The sequence below is a fragment of the Limulus polyphemus genome, unplaced genomic scaffold, assembly GCF_000517525.1.
Source record: "Limulus polyphemus unplaced genomic scaffold, Limulus_polyphemus-2.1.2 Scaffold4114, whole genome shotgun sequence".
NCBI lineage: Eukaryota > Metazoa > Arthropoda > Merostomata > Xiphosura > Limulidae > Limulus > Limulus polyphemus.
In genome coordinates, this window is record NW_013669724.1 from 36153 (window position 1) to 58192 (window position 22040).

General features: G+C 34.0%; 1 protein-coding gene across 5 annotated transcripts in view; it reads left to right on the forward strand.

Annotated features, from left to right (window-relative positions):
• Positions 1–22040, forward strand: part of LOC106470609 — a 76686-nt gene that overhangs the window by 33979 nt on the left and 20667 nt on the right. For 4 of the 5 annotated variants that reach the window (XM_013931173.2, XM_022399235.1, XM_022399236.1 and 1 more), the window contains exons 9-13: positions 1159–1248; positions 2397–2578; positions 11259–11364; positions 12559–12624; positions 14144–14251. In XM_013931173.2, coding sequence (XP_013786627.1) covers positions 1159–1248; positions 2397–2578; positions 11259–11364; positions 12559–12624; positions 14144–14251 — 552 coding nt within the window. Of the gene's footprint in view, positions 1–1158; positions 1249–2357; positions 2579–11258; positions 11365–12558; positions 12625–14143; positions 14252–22040 lie in introns of those variants that run through there. The other variant, XM_022399237.1, reaches the window with a different exon arrangement.

Genomic DNA, 22040 nt, shown 5'->3' on the forward strand with positions numbered 1-22040 from the left:
AAGAGTTGGTGGTGGGTGGTGATGACTAGCTGTCTTCCCTTTAGTCTTTCACTGCTAAATTAGGAATGACTAGTGCAGACAAAAAAAAAAAAAACTTATTTGTAGCTTATTGTCATTGTTAATATTTTCAGATATCTGTGTTGAATAACAGTGAAGTAATGTTGAAAATACTTTGCTTAAGTATAGGACTGGAAATGTTTGGTTAAACCTTAAATCTTTGATTTTAAAATGTTTTATTTGAAGTAGGAAAAAATTTAGTAATTTTGATTTCTCTAAAAGTACCTATAATTGTATTTTCTTTGTGTTTGTTATATTAAAGTAATCAATTTATCTTCTATATTCATCACAATTTCTGTGTGGTTAATAACTTTAATATCAGATGTCAGTTATTGTTACGATTGTTGCCTAGATATCTACTTTAAAGCAGTATTCCACAGATAATCAAACTTATATTGCTCAATATATTGTTGCCTGATGAAGGCTCTGGTAAGAGGGCCAAAAGCTTGCAACTAAAAGTATTTTAACCTAGAGAAAAGTCTGTGTATAATTGCCTTTTAATTTAATTACATTGTGAGTTTTAAAAAACAATTATGACACTTCTTTTTAATCTCTGTTTTATTTCTTTGAAATAAAAGAATCTTGGAGATTAGTTTAGCTTTTATTCTAGAGATACTTGATGCAGTATCTATTTGTTGGAAGACTGTCCCAGCGTAACAAGTGATATGTTGACTAGTAATAATATAAATGGTGATAACTGTTTGAAATTTATTGATTCATCTTTACAATGTCCCTAAGTATCTGGAAATCATGAAAAGGATTCTGTGATAATCCTTTTGTCAACATACAAATTAATTTGAATGTTAGTCATTGTCTCATTTTGTATGGTGGTACTCTACAGTGCATTGTTTATTGCTGAACAACTAGTTGTTGAAACATATGCATAATAAAAAAATAATAATGATTTTTTTCTTGTTCTAAAAACTGGTGAAAGAAGTACCACAAATTGTAATTTCATGCTAATACTGTAAGATAATTATTTTCTTGATTACTGACTGTCCATTGAATCTTTGCATTATAGAAAGTGTATTGGTGATAAAATACATTAAAATTGCAGTTAGATAAAACTGTAAATATATAAATATAATTTTCACTGTTTAGTGCTTTGAAAATCTCCAAGGAGCTATTAAAAGTGAAGAGGGGCTTGGCATTGAGTATGATGAGGATGTTATCTGTGATGTTTGTAGATCAGTGAGTAGATATTAAGTTTTTCTTTATATTTTGCAGTTTAACTAAACCAAAGCATTTAACTAATGTACTGCTTGTCTTAGTGTATTGGTACCAGTAAAAACTTATTTAATGTACTTAGAAATCATTTGTAACATTAGAAGGAATTTTAGTGAATTATTAGCCATATAATAATTTACATTTTAAGCTAATTATTTTGCCTGAACACGGAAATCATAATTTTTATAGTTTTATACATATGCAGTTTGATGAGAAGAAATTACAATTTGCATTAATTACTGCAAGATCTTGTCAAATGTGTTAAATACTTAAGACTTAGAAATGTAATGAGTAGCATTATATAATCTATTCCAATGTTTTGTTAACAGTAAGAATTTCCATTTAGGAAAATAATCATTTACAAAAGTCTGTCTGCTTTGTGGGAAACCAGGGTTCTGACAGTTTAGCTCAAGTATTATTACAAGTTGTTGTAAGAGGAGGGGTGGTAAAAATTGGAAACACAGCTCAGTCAGAGTTAGGTATGGTTAAGAAGAAAATTAGGTAAAGTAAACAAGAATAAGGATAAACTTCTGTAATGTAATTTAGTAACTCATTGAATGGTGTTTCTCTACTCATAGAAGTAGGTCATAAGTTCAAAGAAAACAATGTCATTGATGTGATTACTAAATTGTAAGATTAATTATCATAAGTTTAATTGTTACTGGGGATGTTTAGTACTATGAATTATGTATTTTATTTTTCAGAATGATATGGGAAGGATGAGAACAAAGAAATAGGCTTAATTTGCAAATTGAACAAGAAGTGTATAATTGAACTTGGTTTGAGGGTCTATAGTTTAAGATTGTGTGTGATTATATTGAAAATATTAGTTAATCATGTTAAATTATATATTATTACTAAGGCATTTTATTTTTATTTTAAAGCCTATTACTCTAAAGTAACTACATATATGTGGCAGATTACATATAGTGCTACATTTGCCAAAACCATAGTTCTTTACTACCTTATGTGATAATCTTTTTTATTTTCTAGATTCTTCTTACTCAGTTCAGTCTTATGACACCTAATAGATTATAAACTTAATTTATGTAGAAATATGTCTTATGATACAGAATGTTCTCATGCAACTTGATTGACTTGTACCATCATAGCCTGACTCGGAAGAAGGGAATGAAATGGTGTTCTGTGATTCATGCAATATTTGTGTTCATCAAGCTTGTTACGGCATTACTAATATCCCTGAAGGAAGCTGGGTGTGCAGAACTTGTGCTCTTGGTCTCCGGCCATCTTGCCTTCTTTGTCCAGACAAAGGTGGAGCCATGAAAACAACAAGGTGGGGTACTTTAAGATCATTTACTATGTAAAATACATAGGGTACCCAAGCAGTCATTTGTGGGATTAACTCTCTCAATATGGGGTTGGTCTCAGGGACTGACTACGGGACCATTTTATTTTTATGTAGTTTTAATACTATTACTTTTAATATAGTGTGTGTATCTTCACAAAATTTGGCAGACTTTTAGTACACATTACAAGTATTTTGTAACCAAAAAATCAGTTTTTGAAATGAAGTATTTTTACAAAAGATTTGATTGTGAATATATCAAGTATTTGTTTTGAATAGTCTGTGCGCAAATTGTTTTTCGTGTTAAGATTAAAAATACTTTAATTCATCTCAAAAATCTGAAATTTGATTTATGTATTCTCTAAGTAGCTTTAAACTTGTTGTTTTATTGCCCTTTGAACCATGTTTAACTACTATTCGTGCCCTTATAAGTGGTAAATCACTTGGGGAATGTAGAGGTCATGTTACACTATCAAATTACATTATCCATGAGCTGCTCGCGTGTGTGCCTCGTGAAATGTTTGTATTATGTTATTTATTTTACATAATCTAACCATAACTAACCTAAAGAGTTCCTTTTTTACATTTTAGTTACTTTTATAATGATAAATAAAGAATAAACACGAAAAACAAGAAATAAGGTACTTACCCGAATCTTCTTTTTCTTGCTGTTGATTGTCAATGACACTTAACCCTACGTTTTTATACTAATGGTAGTAATGTACTAAATAATTTTTATTGAATTAAATAATGCACCAAAGAACATAGAATAATAACATGCAAAAAGTAGACAACTTCCCCTAATTCTCACAATTTTTCTGGCTTTATAACTATACAACAAGAGCTGTTACAAATTCATCCAAGCAAGTCATTATCTTTCCTGTTGGAACAAAGCTTGTACTAACAGTGAAATTGACAATTCTCCATTCAGAACACAATGTTATACAATCTGTCATTTGAAAGATTAAAACCTTGGCTTTCTATTGGTTATAGATAATATATAATTAAATGTAAGAGAGAACCATTAACAAATCCTGAGAGATGTGGCAAGTGAGTGTGACAAGAGGGGTCTGATTTTCTATTTGATAGCTTTGTAACCAAACAAAATTAAAGCTATAAAGATTATGGTTTGTCTGAGCAATGACGATTTTATAGTGAGTAATTTACGTTTACTTTCATACTTATTGGAAGGGTGGTGGATACAATACAGAAAAAAATATGTGTCACACTGGGGAATATTCAGGATTTTTTTTAAATATTACTATATAAAATTAAGAACTTAAAACTTGTATACTATTAAAATATGGATTATTAGCTAATATTTTATGCTATACTAATTAGTATAACATAAACAAAAAAGTAGATTAATAAAATTTTGAATGCAAGTCACTAAAACCTCATGACGTGCAGTAAAGCATGCCCGTTGCAATCGGGTTAACCACAGTATTGATGGTATTTTTGTATGACTGTTTTGGTAGTAGCAGCATTTCTACTGGCAGTCACAATTTTGACACTCTACAAAGAATAAGAAAAACAAATTTCCTTTGACTGAAAAAGAAATTAGTCAAAAACTAGGAACATCATATCACCAAAGGCTTCGGGGGGCATATATGCCTGACCTCATGTACCACCCCTTTTCCAGGTTATGGCGTAATTTGTGCATATTTGTTAATTGACTTCACTAAAATTGTCTAGCAGAAATTACCATTTAACCCTACGATTACAGTTACCTCTGTACTGCTAATGTCACAAGATTTTACTTTGTTATATTCAGAATTTAATTAAGCAATCTTACTATCAATGTATATCAATGAAATTAGTATTAAAATTTACATTACAGTTCAAAGTTTTATATTATCTTAGTTTTAATTCCTTTATTTCAAAAGAAACTTTAAAGAATAATTCTTAAACTTCAGTTTGATGTACAACTTCAGTTAGCTACTTCACAAAATTTTAATGTTTCAACTTTGTAAGTTGAGAATGATTTGAATACACTAAATCTTCCATATATAGAAAGAATCTGGGTTAATTGCTCTGATTACACATTCTCCTTTCAAGTTTCACAGTGGATGTTGGGAGAAAATAGAAATAAATTTCTTGGAACTCTTGATAGCTGCCATGGTCACTCTATACGTTTATAGTTGCGATTTCTCAGCCAAGTGTACTTAGTTGAGCTAGATACTTATAACCAATGTAAAGAGCTAGATGATTGTAACCAATAGCGAGCCATATTTTTAAATACTATTTCCCAACAGTTATTTTAAAATTGGCACAGAGAACTTGTCAAACACTGTTAGCATTGTTGCTACTTGTGACCTCGCCATCATTTTAGCATTATTTCTCACCTATAAGTATGTTAGTTAAATAGACAGTTAAATTATATTTAGGTTTTAGTTTTATATTTTAGTTAATGATGTGTTAGTTATGTTGTAAAATGTATATTAGAAAGGTTCAATAAGTTTTCAAAATATAAGCCAAACTGCCTCGTTTTATCAGGCTTAGTGTAGTAGGCAAATGTCCCAATGTTCTAATGACAGCTAAAGTCACACTGCTGAGGACACCTGGAGGATGCTTGTTGATATGTCTCATGATAAGTAATAATGCTAAAGGATAGGAAAGGAAAATAAAACATCAAACTAAATTTTTGTGAAAACAGTAAAATTTTAGAATTAAGAATATGAACTAAGAAGATTTTCAAGATAATTCAACAAAAATTAAAAGGTATATACTTTTTATGTTTTGAATTTTAAATATTTCACTACACAATATGTCGATGATAATATTTGAAATATTCAGTCTGAGTGCAGATAACTACAATACAAAAATAACAAATCCTCAATTAAAACAATGTACAAAATACTTCTAATCTTTAACAAAATCTTACCAATTGTTGTGAAGATGTATTAAGAAATATCGGAGTTAATGTAAGTTTTGTCGAACTGTGTATCATTCTCCATAAGAGAAATATGCCAAATGGGTTCAATCTGTAATGAAGAATTAATCCCTCCCCTCTGTGATGCTCCCTTGATGGGAACAAGTATATATTGCAATTAGAAATGATTAAGTAATTTCTGTATGTTGTTTGAATACGATAAATATACAAATAATATTCAGTAAATAAAGATTTGAGTTGTCAGAATATTTTTCTGTCACTTATACTCACTAAACCTAACTAAGCTTATCTAATTCAAAATATACATAAGATAATGTTTTGAAAAGAAAACATTGGGAAAATGAATTATTTGCTTGAAACTGTCATTTTGAGTAATTATTCTTCATCAGGATAAGAGAAAGAGTTGAACTTGTTATACTAGCCAATACTGAGACGATACCTTACCTCCTCTCACTTAATAGATTTCCTTGATTTGTGCTGCCAGCTATGTGTACAATTTTTGCTCGCCATTAGCCATGATGTTCCCACCTACCCTTATGTGTAAACAGGTGGTATTGTTGTCCTGTAGCATGTGGCCTGCAATGTCTCCTGAGCCATGGTCAGATCTCCCTTTTCATTCAGGTACCAGTGTGCCTAGACTCCCACATTTGGCTGACTCGCATGTTTTGGCATATTATCAGTCATAGTTTCAGTTTCTTGATTATCAGACCTTGGAATCACTGATTCAGACATAGGGCTCTAATCCTACTGCTAACCTTTGTTTTTTCCCCTTCTCCGTTCTCTCTTCTTCATCTTACTGTCATGACTGTCCTCCTTTATCAGTCATCTATTCACATCATTTCCAAAGCTATCCACCATTCCCATGAGGGTTTTTCAACAGATACGTGTGCACTTCTTTTCTCTACATGACACATTTATCTTCTTCTGCTTTATCCCTTCATATGTGGCTACTTTGTTGTTGGAATCTCCCTGGCAGGGATGCCTTTTTTCACATGTGCATCTGCCTACTTCTTAGCTGTGTGACCTTTGCCTGGCTCCTTTATTGCAGCAGTCTGTTTTTGGGAATCTTCCTGATACTTTAGAGTCTCGGGTGGAGGCTGCATACCAACATTTCTCTATCTCTTCCCTTGTTACTCATCTTTCCCAATCCTCTCCTGTTCTTTTTCCTGTGTCTCATTCTCCAGTGTCCTCACCTCTTCTGGTTACGCCTTCCTGTTTTTAAGCTACAAGTTGTCAGATCACTCATCATCGCTTTTTTAGATGCAAGTATTGTCAGTGACTATTCTTTGGGTTCCAGCATGGTTGGGGTGCAATTGGCCAGGTTTGCTCAACTGTGGCATCCATTCACTGCATTTTCTTGGGTTCTTCTGGTGTTAGAAGAAGGACTGTATTTTTATTTTTCCACTCCTTCTCCATTATCTTCAGTTCCCATTTCTTTCCTTCCTCTTGGGATCCACGTTCTTGCTGGGTGAAGAAGGATGCTATAGAACAAGTGTTTGACCCTTCTCCAGGATATTATTCTTGTCTGTTTATTGTCCCCAAGAAAATGGGATTAGCATTCGGTTATCAATCTCTCAAATCTTAACTGCTTCATTAACCTCTCACATTTTACGATGGAGTTTTTTCTCATCCTCAGATGGTTGTTCACTCCAGGTCTTTGGATGACCAAAATAAACATTTCAGATGCTTACATTCATATTCCTATTTCTCCTGCATCCTGACATTACCTTCAGTTTGTTCATGGAGGTCAGGTGTTTCAGTTCTGCATTCTCCCATTCAGTGTGGTAATAGCTCCGTACATCTTGTTGCATAGTCAGAGTCTTTTTCCATCATATTCATGACCTGGGACTGTGATTTCGTCATTACATGGATGACTGGCTTCTTATGGCTTTTTCCCAACAAGCCTCTTACTACCATACCAATTTCCACACTCAAGAGATGGCTTACCACACTGGAGAAATTCCATCTCACCCCCACCCAGTATCTTATTCGTTTGGTGGTATTTTTCAACACCTGTCTCAGCAGAATCCAGTCTTCTCTTCTATGTTTGAAAAATATGGAGCTCTTGGATTCCTAAGCCAAGACTTCTCTTCCTCTGTGTGAGTTTCTCTCTCTTTTGGGACCTGGGCTTCCATGGAATCACTCATACCTTGGGGCCCTACTCATGTGCATTATATTAAATGGGTGTTGCATGATCAATGGAACCTTGTTCGAGATATCTTGGACTCCTTCATTTTTCTCCTTCCACCCTCCAAGTCAATTTTTCATGGTGGCTCAACAAAGCTAACACCTCAGCTAGCATTCCTCTTCCTCCTTCCTGTCCCAATCTTCATCTTTTTACAGATGCTTCAATTATGGGATTGGGAGGCATACTTGGATTTGCATGAGATAGCTGATCATTGGTTGGAGCTCCTGACTGTTTGTCTAGCCTTGGATCATTTCCTGTTTGTAGTTCGTGGGCACCTGGTCATGATTTATTCTGACAAATCGACAGTTGTCTCTTACGTAAATCACCAAGGTGACACCTGGTTTCATTCTCTTTGTTTTCTTACATTGGATCACCTTTTCTGGGCCCAATCTCAGTAAGTCAGTTTTCTTGCTTGTCACATCTAGGGAGCTCTGAATTTTTTGGCAGATAGCTTTTTCACCCTAACAAGTTTCAACTGATGGAGTGGTCTCTTGTTTCTCAAGTGTTCCTATGGTCTCACTCCCAGCAGGGTACCCTCCTTCTGGATGCCTTTTCCACCCAGATCAGTACCAAACTTCCCTTCTTTGGGTCTCTGGTTCTGCATCTTTCAGCTTTGGCTGTGGATGTGTTCAGTCAGGATTGGTCCAATCTCTACCCGTATGCTTATCTCCCCATCCATCTTCTTCCTTGCATTCTCTCTCTTATTCAAACCACTCCATGTAGAGTCCTTCTCATGTCTCCATTCTGTCCTGCACAACCATGGTTCCACTCTTGAACCTTCTTCAGTCATCTCCTGCTGTGTACCTCTTCCTCTTTCCCAGTCCCTTCTCCGGCAACCTTGTTCCTCCATGTGTGATTTGGTTGGTCCTTTGCATGGCTTTCTGGACTGTCTACCTGAGTAGCCTTCCTTCTTTCTCATTCTGTCTGCTTATTTTCTTTGCTGGTTTACCAGTGTAAATGGCACATTTTTAATTGCTGGTATTTGCTTCATGACTTCTTACCCTTCCCAATCAACTGTTCACCACCTTTCTGATTTTTTTACTTCACTCTTCAACAATGATTGAAGACTGAATGATTGAATCCCAAGCATTGTTGGGATTGTTGCCCATCCCTCTGGTCATAGTTGAATAAACTGAGACTGGCCTGCTCTTCAAAATAGGGTTTTTGTGGTCACTCCTTGTGAGAGTGGGATAATGGTATTTTGTTGGTGTAGATGGTGACTACTCTCCTACCATGGACTGGGAGACAAATGCCACCTGGTTTTGGACTTGACAAATTTACCACATGAAGTTCACCTCCTTCAGCTGGCTTTCCCCCCATCCTACCACTTCCTGGATGTTGGTTTCTGGGTGGTCTGGTGTTGAATTGGTGTAGGGTCAGCAAATGTAAGTCCTCACACATGTGGTTGGTAGTCTCTCTTCCTACCTCAGAACAGACAAAAGAATCCTAGAGCTGCCTGGTTTCGGATTGGAGTTGACCCACCACATTTGCATTCCCCATTCCTACTGTTATCTGGATGTCGGGTTCTCAGGTGGCCTGGTGTTGGTTGTTTACTGCGTGTGCACACGTACCCTGGCTGTGTTGTCAGAAAGGAAGTTGTTTTTCCTTTCTACTTCCTAGTTTTAAGGTGAAGACAGTTGGTATCCTCCTTCTACCATGGACTGGAAGACAAATACCCGATGCCACCTGGTTTTGACTGCAGTTGACCTACCAAATACAGTCTGATGTGCACTAGCCACTCTACACCATCTGCAGCATCCAATTACAGGTTGGCATACATCTTTTTCACTCGATTTAGTGACACATGTCTTGACAACAGGTGAAGAGTATACCTGATACAGATTGGGACCAGTCTCCCATGAGTGTGATCCTAGACATTAGGGTGTGACGCCACATGGGTTCTCTTCGGACACCTTCCTAAGAGTCCTCATCTAGGTAACTTTTGCACTGGTTCCATATTGGTATCTTCCTACACTGAAAATGTAGTTCTGATAAATACTTACCTCTACCCACACTTCCCACTTCTGATGCATTGTTTTTGCCTAATCTAGAAGTGACAATAGTATAAAGGGTGTCTGCTGTGCTAGGAGGAAGTGTCACACTCCTATTGGTGGAGAGTTGTTACATACTTATTTGCATGCTACAGCACAACTATACCATGTGTAAATATGTGTTGGTAGGTGGGAGCATTAAGGCTAGTGGCAAGCAAAAATTGCACATATAGAGGGCAGCACAAATTAAGGAAAGCTGTTATGTGAGAGAGGTAAGTATCCATCGGTGTAGGAAAATGTTAGATTTTAGCTTTGTATAAGTTTTCTTATCCTGAATAAGGTTAGTTGCCTGAAATGGCACATTGTCTCTTTTTTTAACACATTGTTTGACATTTATTTTGAATTATCCAACATCAGTGAACCTTTTGTCCAACTAAACTTATTCGATGTCATTTAAACAGATATAATTTAATATGAAGATACTTCCATGAGTGAAAAAATTGTGTTAAGAAACTGTCAAAAAATTTCCATCTCTGATCTCTGTGGTTTGTTCCTAAGTCTTCAGAACTTGGATCATTGCTATATGAGCTCTGATTAACATATTTCCCATAAAAACCATAAACTACTGCTCAAACCCTTTTATTTACTTATATATAAGGTGAAAAGTATAACTTTCGTTTTATCCAATCATGTTTAAACTTTTCCAATGCTATGTTTCATTAGTAAATGTTTAAACCACTTGTTGAGACATCATAAAAGGATGGCAACCAAGGTATGTACAAAAATTGAGCAAAGAAATACAAAGAAAATGTTTGAAAGGCGAGTAATGGATAATACATTCTCAAGGGGGATAGTTTTTTAGCAAATTTAAAGCTATTCTTTGGGATGAGCAGCAAAATTCTGAAATAATTGTCATGTGAGTTGTATACAGGCATAACTCTTCAGAACACTGCAGAAATGAAAATTTAATTTTTCCTTATGAATTATGCTAAATAAATCTTACAAAATGACAAAATATTAAATGTCATATATTTGTGTTTAAAAATTGGCAAAAAAATTCATTTGGCAAAACTCTGTAAAGTTTAAATTAATGCAAATAAATATCTATTAAATTAAAATTACTGGCTCCTATACATACTAAATCATAACAATTCATCACCATATAAAATTGAATCAAAAATTTGTGGCTCAGAAAAGTTGAAAAGTGGCAAAAAAATTCATTTGGCAAAACTGATTAAAAAAATTAAAAACTAGAATAAACCTTTTAGTATAAGTCTTGTAACCAAGAATCATAGAGCCATAAGCAATTTGATGCATAGTAAAATGTGTTTATATGCTAATGGACCCTATCATCTACTGTAGCATCAAAAAATATAATTATTTTAAGTTTTTTAGTGTGTGTACATGTGTATTTATAAAATGGTACTTCACTTGTGATGAATATAATACCATGTAATTTTTTAGTTTTTCTTTAGTTATACGAAAGTAAAAACAAATTTTCTTTGTATGAAGTAATTACTGTGTAGTAGAGGAGTGTGGGAGTACTTAATTTTCATTATATATATATATATATATATATATATTTGTTTTTTCTAGGAGTGGTCGAAAATGGGCTCATGTAAGCTGTGCCTTGTGGATACCAGAGGTCAGTATAGGAAATGTTGATAAGATGGAGCCAATTATCAAGATTTCAGACATCTCGGTAAATTCTAATTTGTCAGCTGTAAAGTATGTAGATACTTCAATAAATTAATTCTTCTAGCTTGTTTTAATTCTAAAACACCTTTGTATACAAATAGCACAATTGAAATAATTGCATTGTAATTTTCAGTAATAAAAGTTTTTAACTTGTTTACACCTAAAGCCTAGTCTTCACATTTCTTTGGATAAAACAACTTCTTTGTTGTCTATAAACCAACTGAAAAGTACCAGGTATTTCATTCCAGAAGATGTAAGTAAGTAGTTATTGAAAACCAAAACAAACTGTTGGAAAGGTTTCAATCAGAAGTTAAAAGTATATTTGTTCAAGCTTATGGTCACATTTAGTATATTTAAGTATTGAAGTTATACCAGTTAGTTTTAAGCACAAAACATTTGTACAGAGTTTCAACTGAAATATTGGTAAATTTATGTGTTTCTAATATCTTGCATTTTAATATTTGTACAAAAACTATATTTGTATGGTAGTGATCATCAGTTGAATGGATAATTTTATGTTTTGTAAACAGTAGTCTTCATATTTTTTGATAAATGATGAATTTAAAGTAATACTTAAACTGTTATTGTACATTTAATGGCCCGGCATGGCCAGGTGGTTAGGGCGCTCGACTCGTAATCTGAGGGTCGCGAGTTCGAATCCCCATCACACCAAACATGCTCGCCCTTTCAGCCGTGGGGCGTTATAATGTGGCGGTCAATCCCACTATTTGTTGGTAAACTAGTAGCCCAAGAGTTGGCGGTGGGTGATGATGACTAGCTGCCTTCCCTCTAGTCTTACACTACTAAATTAGGGATGGCTAGTGCAGATAGCCCTCGTGTAGCTTTTCGCGAAATTCGAAAACAAAAAAAACAATTGTACATTTCATCACCGTGGCCTTTATGTTGAATATCTTTGATATTTTATTAAAACAGATCAATGAAGTTTAATCTTTTTTATCATCTGAGGTTAATGTATAAAATATAAAATAATTGTATTGTAAAATGATAAGGGGAATAAGTTGCAGTAACATAAAAATAGAAATAAATGCAAATAAAATCTGAAAGAATGCTCAATAACGTTTAAACAGGGATTAATGTGATTTTTGCCTGAAATGTTTTGGTGGTTATTGAAATGGAAGTTTTTACTGGTGTATTATTTAATTAATGTTTTGTAATGGAACATTTCTTCCATTCATAGCCAAGAAGGTGGTCTCTTGTGTGTTCCCTGTGTCGAGAAAGAGTAGGTGCTTGCATACAGTGCTCAGTAAGTAATGTAACTTATTCAGTTTTATGTTTTTATGCTTTTTTTTTATTAAAGCAAAGTGTGTAATTAAATTATTTTTAATTCCATTTGGGTAGTTATAAAATTTTTTAGGTGCTAGAAGGGATTATTGGGTGCTGAAAATATAATATTAATATATGAAGTCCAGATTAAACTATTTAAAAAATTACATTTAAACAAAGTGTTCTACTAGTGATTAATTTGGTTGAGAAAGACCAAGATGCACATCTTTCTGACTGTTTATAAATTTAATTTTCTGTGTTTTGTAACCTAAATTTAATAGCATACATATAAGTAAGAAATAACATATCTTACCAAGAAGTGCTATTAAAGTCTTAATTTTCATCTACTACAGACCACAGTCTATGTCTAACACTTTAAATTGTTTTTGACTAATTTTTTGAAATTCTAATAGGACCAAAAAAGATAATTTTTAGCATTATTTTTGGCAGAATGCATTTGAGTATCTGAATTACATCAAAGGACACTTAAACTGAGTAAAAGTATTCTGTGGACACCAAGAAAAGTGTATCATATTCTTATTAATATACTAATCATGTTGTGAATCCTTTACAGTTTTTTTGTTAGGAGCTAAGTGTTGTAAATATCTCATTCTTATTAATTTTTGTTTTTCTTGGTATAGACTTTGAGCATCTTTAATGTTTTTGTTTTGATGTCATCTTGACACTTTTTACTTTATGTAACACATACATATTTAAATAATGTTGGAATTAAAGTCTTAGAATAAAAGATGAAATTTGGTTTTGCTAGTTCATTGACTTTAAAAATTTAGTATTAGCTAAAAAAAATTAAATTCTATCTATTATGTTAGAAGATAAGAAAGCTTATGTTACCAATAGATTAAAAGAAAATATTATTTAGGAAATTTCTGTCATTGGTTTGTATTTAATTGATGGTTTTTTCTGAGTTTGCCATTTAGTGTATGAGAAGCTATGAAAATAAACCCATTAAAACTTAATCTTAAAAAACTCACTTAAAAAAAACGAGTTTTGTATATTATTTTGAAAATAAGACTCTTTCCTGTCTCAAAAGTACAATAAATACTGAATAACTTACTGTACAGGATTAAAGAAAAAACATGATGAGACTGGAAACAGTCTCATACACTCAACATGTTTCGACATATTTTACTGCATCATCCTCAGGAGTGCAATGTTTTGCAAGAATAACACATATTTATACTCTTACAAAATCACCATAATAGAATTTACTGGGAACAGTCTCATTTTTAAAATTGTGTACAAAAATTGTTGTTTTATTAAAAAAGTGAGTTTTTTAACGTTGAGCATTACACAAGTACCAAATAATTTTAATATTGTGCTTTTCTATCCTGTATTCATAGATTGGAAGTGTACAATTCAACTTTCCATATAAGTTTAAGTTGTTGTAGTTTTTATTTTAAGTATGCCATTGAAATAAAATTGTTGCAATGTTAAGGTTTAATATTAGACATTTGTGTTTTTCTTATTTTTATATTAAGGTGAAAACATGCAAAACTGCCTACCATGTCACTTGTGCCTTCAAAAATAACCTTGATATGAAAGCAATCATTGAGGATGAGAAAGATGATGATGGAGTGAAGCTTAGAGTGAGTGATTTCTGTCATTAAGTATTTTTAAGAGCTGACTTTAATTGACATTCTTGCCAAGTTGTACAATTTTGCCGTATAATGTACAGCCCCAGTTTAATCTTAAATGTTAAGTTTCTTTCAAGGCTCTCATACAGCAGAGATTCTTTTACAAAGCCACTAATGTTTTTTTTTTTTGTGTGTGCTGACAATATTAAGTTTGTGTTTAAGTGAACTTGTATACACAGATTTTTTTCTAAGTTTGAAATTAGCCCTGATTCACTTTGCAGATCATGTGGGTTGTGGGTGACTTTTTGGAATATTGTTAATGTTCAGGAAATGCCAAGCTTATTGACTACATAAGCTGAGTTAAGTTTTATAAATAAAGTAACATATTTAAAATATATTAATTGTATTTTAAAATAGTAAAGAGAAGAAACTAGTTTGTAATTAATATGAAATTAATAAATTATTATATCTAACCTGTCTATATCTCTGCAAAAATGCATTGGGTGATGACAAAAAATCTGACAATCAGAAAATTGTTGCTTGTATTGTGTTTTAAGAACTTTTATGGAAAATATATTTTATATGTTTTTTAAATATATGTTTTACTGAGAATGGATCTTATCTCTTTGACAACTTCATTTGAGTGAAGGAAACTATGGATTTATTATGAGTTTTCCCATTATTGTTTTGATTGCAATATCTATTAGTATGTGAGGAAGAATAATTGCTTCAAAGTATAAAAACTTGTGAAAATTTTCCTTTAAAAATAGAATCTAAAATATGGATTTTATTATTTTTTAACTAGAAAAATTTGTGTATATACACTTGACACTTCATTACAATAATTCCAAATGGTATTTGTGTTATAGGTTGTTATACTTATTATATTTAGTTTTAATTTTTATTAATATTATTAGCTTAGTTAGCTCTTTCCATAAGGGCTTCTTTTTTGCACATTTCATGAGCTGTTTACTGAGTTACGTTCAAAATTTAATTAAAATACTCTATTTTCATGGTATATGAATAAACTTGGCATCAAAATTCAGCTAATAATCTAAATTTTAATATTATATAAGTCTTAAGTTCTTAATGTTATGAGGCAATATTTATTATTTTGTGTTCTTTGGTGCATTATGTAATTAAATAAAAAATTTAGTGCAGTAGTACTAATAATATTAAAAAAAAAGTAGGGTTAAGTTTCATTGACAGTTGACAGCAAGAAAAAAAAAGATCCAGGAAAGTACTATATTTTTTGTTTTCCATGTGTATTCTTTATTTATTATTATAAAAGTAACTAAAATATAAAAATTAGAAATTTTTTAGGTTAGACTAGGTAAACCAAATAATACTAAAAAATTTTCATGAGGTACGTTAGTGAGCAACTGGGAAGTACCCCATGCATTACTCGATCCAATAGGGTAACATGAGCTACATGTTAACCAAATGATTCAAAATTTTATGGCAGGAAAATTAGTTAGACACAGTTCAAAGGGCAATAAAACAATAAAATTTAAGTAGAAACAGGTGTATACTGTTACAAATGTAAAGCTATTTAGGAGAAACAAATGTAGTTTCATGTTACAATTTGAAGTAATTCTAGAAAGAAAAATATGGCTAAGTTAGATTTATTTCTTTTTTTTTTTTTTACCAACCTCATATAAAGTTAGGGTAGTAAAAATAACATGAAATATAGTTTTACTGAAAAAAAAATGTTAGAAATTAATTTAGAAGGTTTCAGAGATTATACAAATGAAATTTGATTCCATATATTCATGGAGACATTTTTAGTGAAAATACTTCATTCAAATTCTGATTCTTTTGCTTATAAAAAACTTAATGCTTACTGAAAACTTGCAAAATTTTGTGTAGATACACAAAACCTATTAAAAGGTATAGTAGGAAACTATAAAGGTCAATTTGGGGTCATGAATTTGGCCGAGCTTGTAGTGAGAATGTTAGTGGATCTCAGACTAACCTAAATCTATTAAGCTGTCCGAACAAAATATAACTTTTACCATAATGTGGTATGTCATACTTGGACATTAGTCTTAACAAGTGGAACTTTTTACCACAGTGTTAATTAACATATATAATATATCAACTTTTCTTTTTTACCATTTCTAATTTTATTTTTATGTTTATTAATTTATGATTGTTATTCTGCATTGTTGGATTAGTGTATGGATTTAGGGTTAACATAATTTTTCTGGCCTGGATGTACCCAGAGGGATTTGTCATTGGGTTTACAGATGAAAATATTGTTAACAGCAAACAATGCACTGTAATCATTATAAGTTATATAGTTTGAACAGTACACTTAATTAGCTATGCTCATTACTGTGTATACTTTTTTGTTATGAGCTATATAGACAGCTTGCTTTAATCAGAATATTAATCACGACTTCTTCCGATACGGTACTTCCCTCAGCTCACAAGATTAGCTTTTCTTGTTTTGTGCTTCTCTCTATACGTGGTATTTTTTATAACGCATGCCACAAGCCTTCTGCACCCCCTATTGGAATCAAAGGTTCCATCATATTTCTCATGCAAATCATCATGTGTCTTCTCTCCACCAATAGGAGAGCACTACTATCACATGATGCATGTGACTCCCTTTGTGCTTTACTGCCGAACCATCACTTCTCGTTTGGCAGTGCTTGAGTTTGGATGTCTTTCTTTTTGTTTGTTACTTCTCAAAATGGTTTCACTTCATTTAATATAATTTTTTTTCCCCACTTTATTTTCAAAACCATTTGGCATACCTGTGTTTTGCTGCAAAAAATTGTGCTTCTTTGTTTGGTATCAAGCATGAATTCCAAAGTTAATGTTACCATTTTGGGTACATCTCAATCGTCTGATGACATAATTCAGGCCACAGGTGTATGCAACCTGTCAATGGATTTATCGGCTATTATCGCAGGGAGATTGAGTGTTATATGGGACAACCTTTGTCTCCTGCTCTTGCTCTTTCTTCTGAGTTTTTGAGCCTGGCCAGGCTGACGAGGATTTTAATGATCTGTTTCCCCCTCCCTGGAGTTTGCCATGCCTTCCCAACCCCTACCTGAGGATCTGTTTGACCCTCATAGGCTTTATTGGATTTTATTTCTCAGGTACGTGGTATTTTGTCTATTGCTCCTATTTCTTAGGACCCACGTCCTTACCTGTTACATGATTCTGCCTCTCAATCTTATTTAGTTTTTACCTGTTACCTGATATTTGGGTTCACACCGAGTGTTTTGCCTCCCAGTTAGGGGATGGTGTTAGTATGCCTTATCCCCCGTGGGCTTTGGATCTGTCTGCTCTTGCTTATCATAGGGAGGACTGTCCTTATCTGACCAACAATTGTTGGGTTCAGTTTTGCCTGTTTGGGGGGCAGGACCCAAATCTTCCATTCATCTTACCAATGCCCAGTATTCCTGCATTTGTCTTACCCTTGTGGTACCTCTCCTCAATCTATGTCCTGTATGAGGCTCTTCATGAGAACCCTGAGGGGTTCTCTAAGGATGTCCTGTTCCTCCTCATTTCCATGTTAGGCTGTCTGTCGTCTTCAGCTCTGACCCTGCAAATATGGTTTATTTGTTGTTGGGACCTTTTGGGTTGTGATGCCATATTATCACAGATTCTCCCAGGTCCTTATCTATGGGACCTTCAGATGACCCTCTTTTTGAGACATTTTGTGTTTGACACGACCCCAGAGCCTTTGGAGTTCAGTAGCTTTGGTCCAGCAACAATCCACCCTTTCTCATCTGGTAGCACCAATTCTTGTCTACTGACTCTCCCCTTTCCAGCTCTTGCCCGTTCCTCCTTCCTGCAGTGCCACTGTTCATCATTTTTCATGGTAATGCATGGTACACCAATATTGGTTCTAGTGGCTACCTGGTGGGTTCGGGTTCGGTGGGAGCACGTCTGGCGACATTCGTTCATCGGTAGAGACCTTTCCTCACTGATGTATGAGTTCACTGAGTTTTGTCAGAGGGATTCATCATACCTTTTGTTACCCATCCTCCTTTTTCCTGCATGCCTCTTTCCTTTATTTCTCCTTGGGATCCCTTGTCATGCCAGCATCTATCTGAGATGGTATAAGACCTCACACAACAGGCTATCAAACCTTCTCCAAGTGGTTTGGGGGGTTTTACTACTGCCTGTTTGATGGGGGACTGGAGGCTGGTCATCACATGCTTCACAATGGACATCTCTAATGTTTATTTTCATATTCCCATATTGGAGTGTTCTCCTCCTTATCTTTGGTTTGTCCATCATGGGGTGAAGTACCAATTTCGTGCCCTATCCTATGTGCTGGCTTTGACGCAATATGGATGGTCAGTAACCTCGTGATATTTGCTTCTTAAATTGGCCTGTCCAGGACTGTACCACCTATAGATGGCATGGGTAAAGCAGAAGGGAATAGCTGCCCATCCCTTCCATGCCTTGATTGAATAAATCGGAATGATCTGCCCCCCCTCTTCCAGTGGAGTATGGGAATCCTTACCACTTGCCAGTTCCAAGCTGCTGGAGTGATTGACCATGGAGGCATCTTGCTGGATGGGTTCCACATAGATGGCTATAACCATTAATTTCAGAGTAGGGCAGTGGTGCTCTGCCAGTGTAGAAGGCGTACCAATCCTCTGGATTGAGTGACACATACCACAAAGTGAGATGTCTCAATACAGCTCATCCCTTCAATTGAGTGCCCTCATCCTACCTTCTCATGGATGTTGGTACTCCACAGGCTGGTTTTGGATATTAAGTGAACCAATCAACTTAAATCCTCACACAGGTTTGTGATTGCCCATCTTCCTCCCACAATTTTTTGTTCTGTGTAGTGGGTCTCGGAGGGTATATGTGGGATATTTCCATTTCTGTCCAGGACACTCCCTCATTCTCTCTTGGGATGGGGATGTTATTGAACTTTGGATGTTTCGGAACAGTCGCAAGAGTTGATTGTGTGTGATGGACTTTCCTTGGATATTGGATGACACATCACTGGATCCCTGGCTCAATGCTATTCCTGTGTCATGCCCTGGAGTTGGTATTTTCCTCACATCTACAATTTTAGGGCATGAGGTGAAGCTGGTATGATCCTCATCCTACCCTCTCATGGATGTCGGTACCCAGCAAGGAGATTTTGGATTTACTTGACTTAAAAGTATGATCCGCCTCGCTCTAGCCTCTCTACACCATACGATGCATCCTCCATTACCCACAATTCTTCTGTGGGATTGAGTTTTTATCTGTATCCGGTTGTGATTACTTTCCTGACTTATCCTCTCCCACTTGATGTGCTTCCTTCCTGTTCTGCCATGTTTGTTCCTAGCTGTTCATGGTTAGGAGATACCTGGTTCAGAAGTGGTGCAGTGCCCCTCCTCAGATCATCTGATCTGGTTCTCTCATCTACAGAAGTATTCTTTGGATGCTTTCCGGGGGTACGTCTGTTCTTCCCTCACACTGGTCCCTCCTCCTTTTCAATGTGGGATTCTAGCTAATCTTATGAGCAGAGTATTTCCGATAAGTACTTCTCTCCACTCACAGTTCCCACCCTCCTCACCACAATCTTCTGGTGCTTATGTCTTCTACCATACCACGATGTGATGATTCGATAGTGGCATATAGAGGGAGTTGCATATGTCACGTAATAGTAGTGCTCTCCTATTGGTGGAGAGATGACACATGATGATTGGCATGAGAGACTGCTGGAACCTTTGATTCCAATAGGGGGTGCGGAAGGCTTGTGGCATGCATTAAAAAAAACGTTCTCATATAGAGGGCAGCACAAAATGGGAAGTACCTACCAGAAATACATTTTCAGTATAGGAAAATTATAACTTTATTAATATCAAATAAGTAGATGTATTTTTTAAAAATTTAGACAAATTACAAAAACAAGAGTTGATAAAGCACTTGAAAATGCTTTATTGAATGAATATGGAGTTAATTTTATAATTTAAATCAGTTTGGTCAACAAATATCAGTTTACAATAAGTAAAGAATGTGTATCAAAATTTGACTTATCTGTCATAGTTATAACTATTTGCACTGCAGAGTCACAGTACACATGTCAAAACTGTTTACAGAGTCACATTGAAATTGTAATTAAACAGCTTTGTTATCAATGTATATCAATAAACTTTGACATCAAAATGTACTATATAATACAGATTTTAGTTTTATCTAAGTCTTAATATCTTTAATTCAATACGGGACTATTAAAAACTTTCTATGCATCACATGACGTCCAACTAATAAGAAACACTATAGATATTGACAAGCCAGAATATAAAGTTAGAATCTTCAATCTTCTAGCTTTATTGAGATACAAAAAAAATAAGGCAAGCCCACTTGGCATGCCCCTCTCATGTCAGTAATTCTCTTTGACATTGATATTAGATTATTTATAAACAATAAAAAGAAAAGCTTTTTCTTTTGTATGAGCTTCTTTATACTGTTATTTTATTTTGTCACCCGCAAGTAGATATCTAATCTAAAACACCTTAAGTGTGAAAAAAAAGATGCGGCCAAAAAAGGATTGAGCGTGCAACTTAAAGGAATGAAATGAAAATTTGCAGCTAAGCTGGTAGCTGCACTTATAGCATTGATAAGAATTTTACAGCAAATATTCATTCATTAGTTAACCTGGCCACATTTTGGATTCAACTTGGGTGAAACAAAATATGTGGCCTAACTAATTTATGAATGAATATTTGCTGTAAAATTCTTATTAATGCTATAAGTGTAGCTACCAGTTTTGATTTCATTCCTTTACGTGACATCCTCAATCCTTTTTTTTTTTGCCACACTTTTGTTTTCACACTTAAGGTGTTTTAGATTAGATATTATGACTTTTTGTCAATACACACCAACAAACCACAGCATGTACGAAAAGTGACACTTGATAGTAACCAACATTAGCTTTAGGATTGCAACCCTATTATTTGGAACAGACCTATACCTTACAGAACCAATCAGATTCTTTAAAATATTTGGTGGTAGTTTTTCCTCTCTAAAACACTGTTAATAACTTCCTTCATAGTAATGCCAGGAATTTAAATTAAATGTTTCTTGTCATCACCTGCATGCACTCGGTACAGCTGTATCAAGCATCATTATTTATGGTAATTGCTTAAACTAATATCATGTGATGCTAATTGCTCTTTAATTAGGAGAATTTCACAAAATTTAGTAAATGTATGCTGAAAAGTTTGCAATGAATAATAATTGTCCTCCTGTATGATTCTTTTGAAAACTTGAGCTAGAAACTGCTAATCTAGTTTGATTGGCCTTACCAATACTTATGTATCTGCACGTGCTTTCACCCTATAGTTTTGCTGCTCTAAGTCAGCCGTCTTTAATCCCAATGACAAAAAACTAAAAATGGTCTGTTGTTATTCTTAGGTGAAATTGTAATAAAAATTTTAGACTGATAGTTCAAATGACTTTTTGCATAGGTGTGGGCAAAAAGTTTGGTCAAAATTGAGTTCTTTTGTTGAATATCTTTGCACATGTGGCTTATATTTAGACAAAATTTGACACCTAATTATAGTTAATAAAGATCTATCAGTGTACCAAGTTTCAAAAAAATCCATTAAAGATAAGTATATTATCCTATCAAATAAAGATTCCGTACTTTCAATGCAAAGAAGAAAAAAAAGGAAGAACTTCAATCAAAATTGTAGATTTTAAATCTCGTGTATTTCTTAATGGATTACTTTGAAATTTGGTAAGAGAAGTAAGGGTTTAGTAGAGCACATCCACTGAAAATGTGTGATAGTTTTGATTTCATTTTCATTGTTTGTGATCAGGTTTT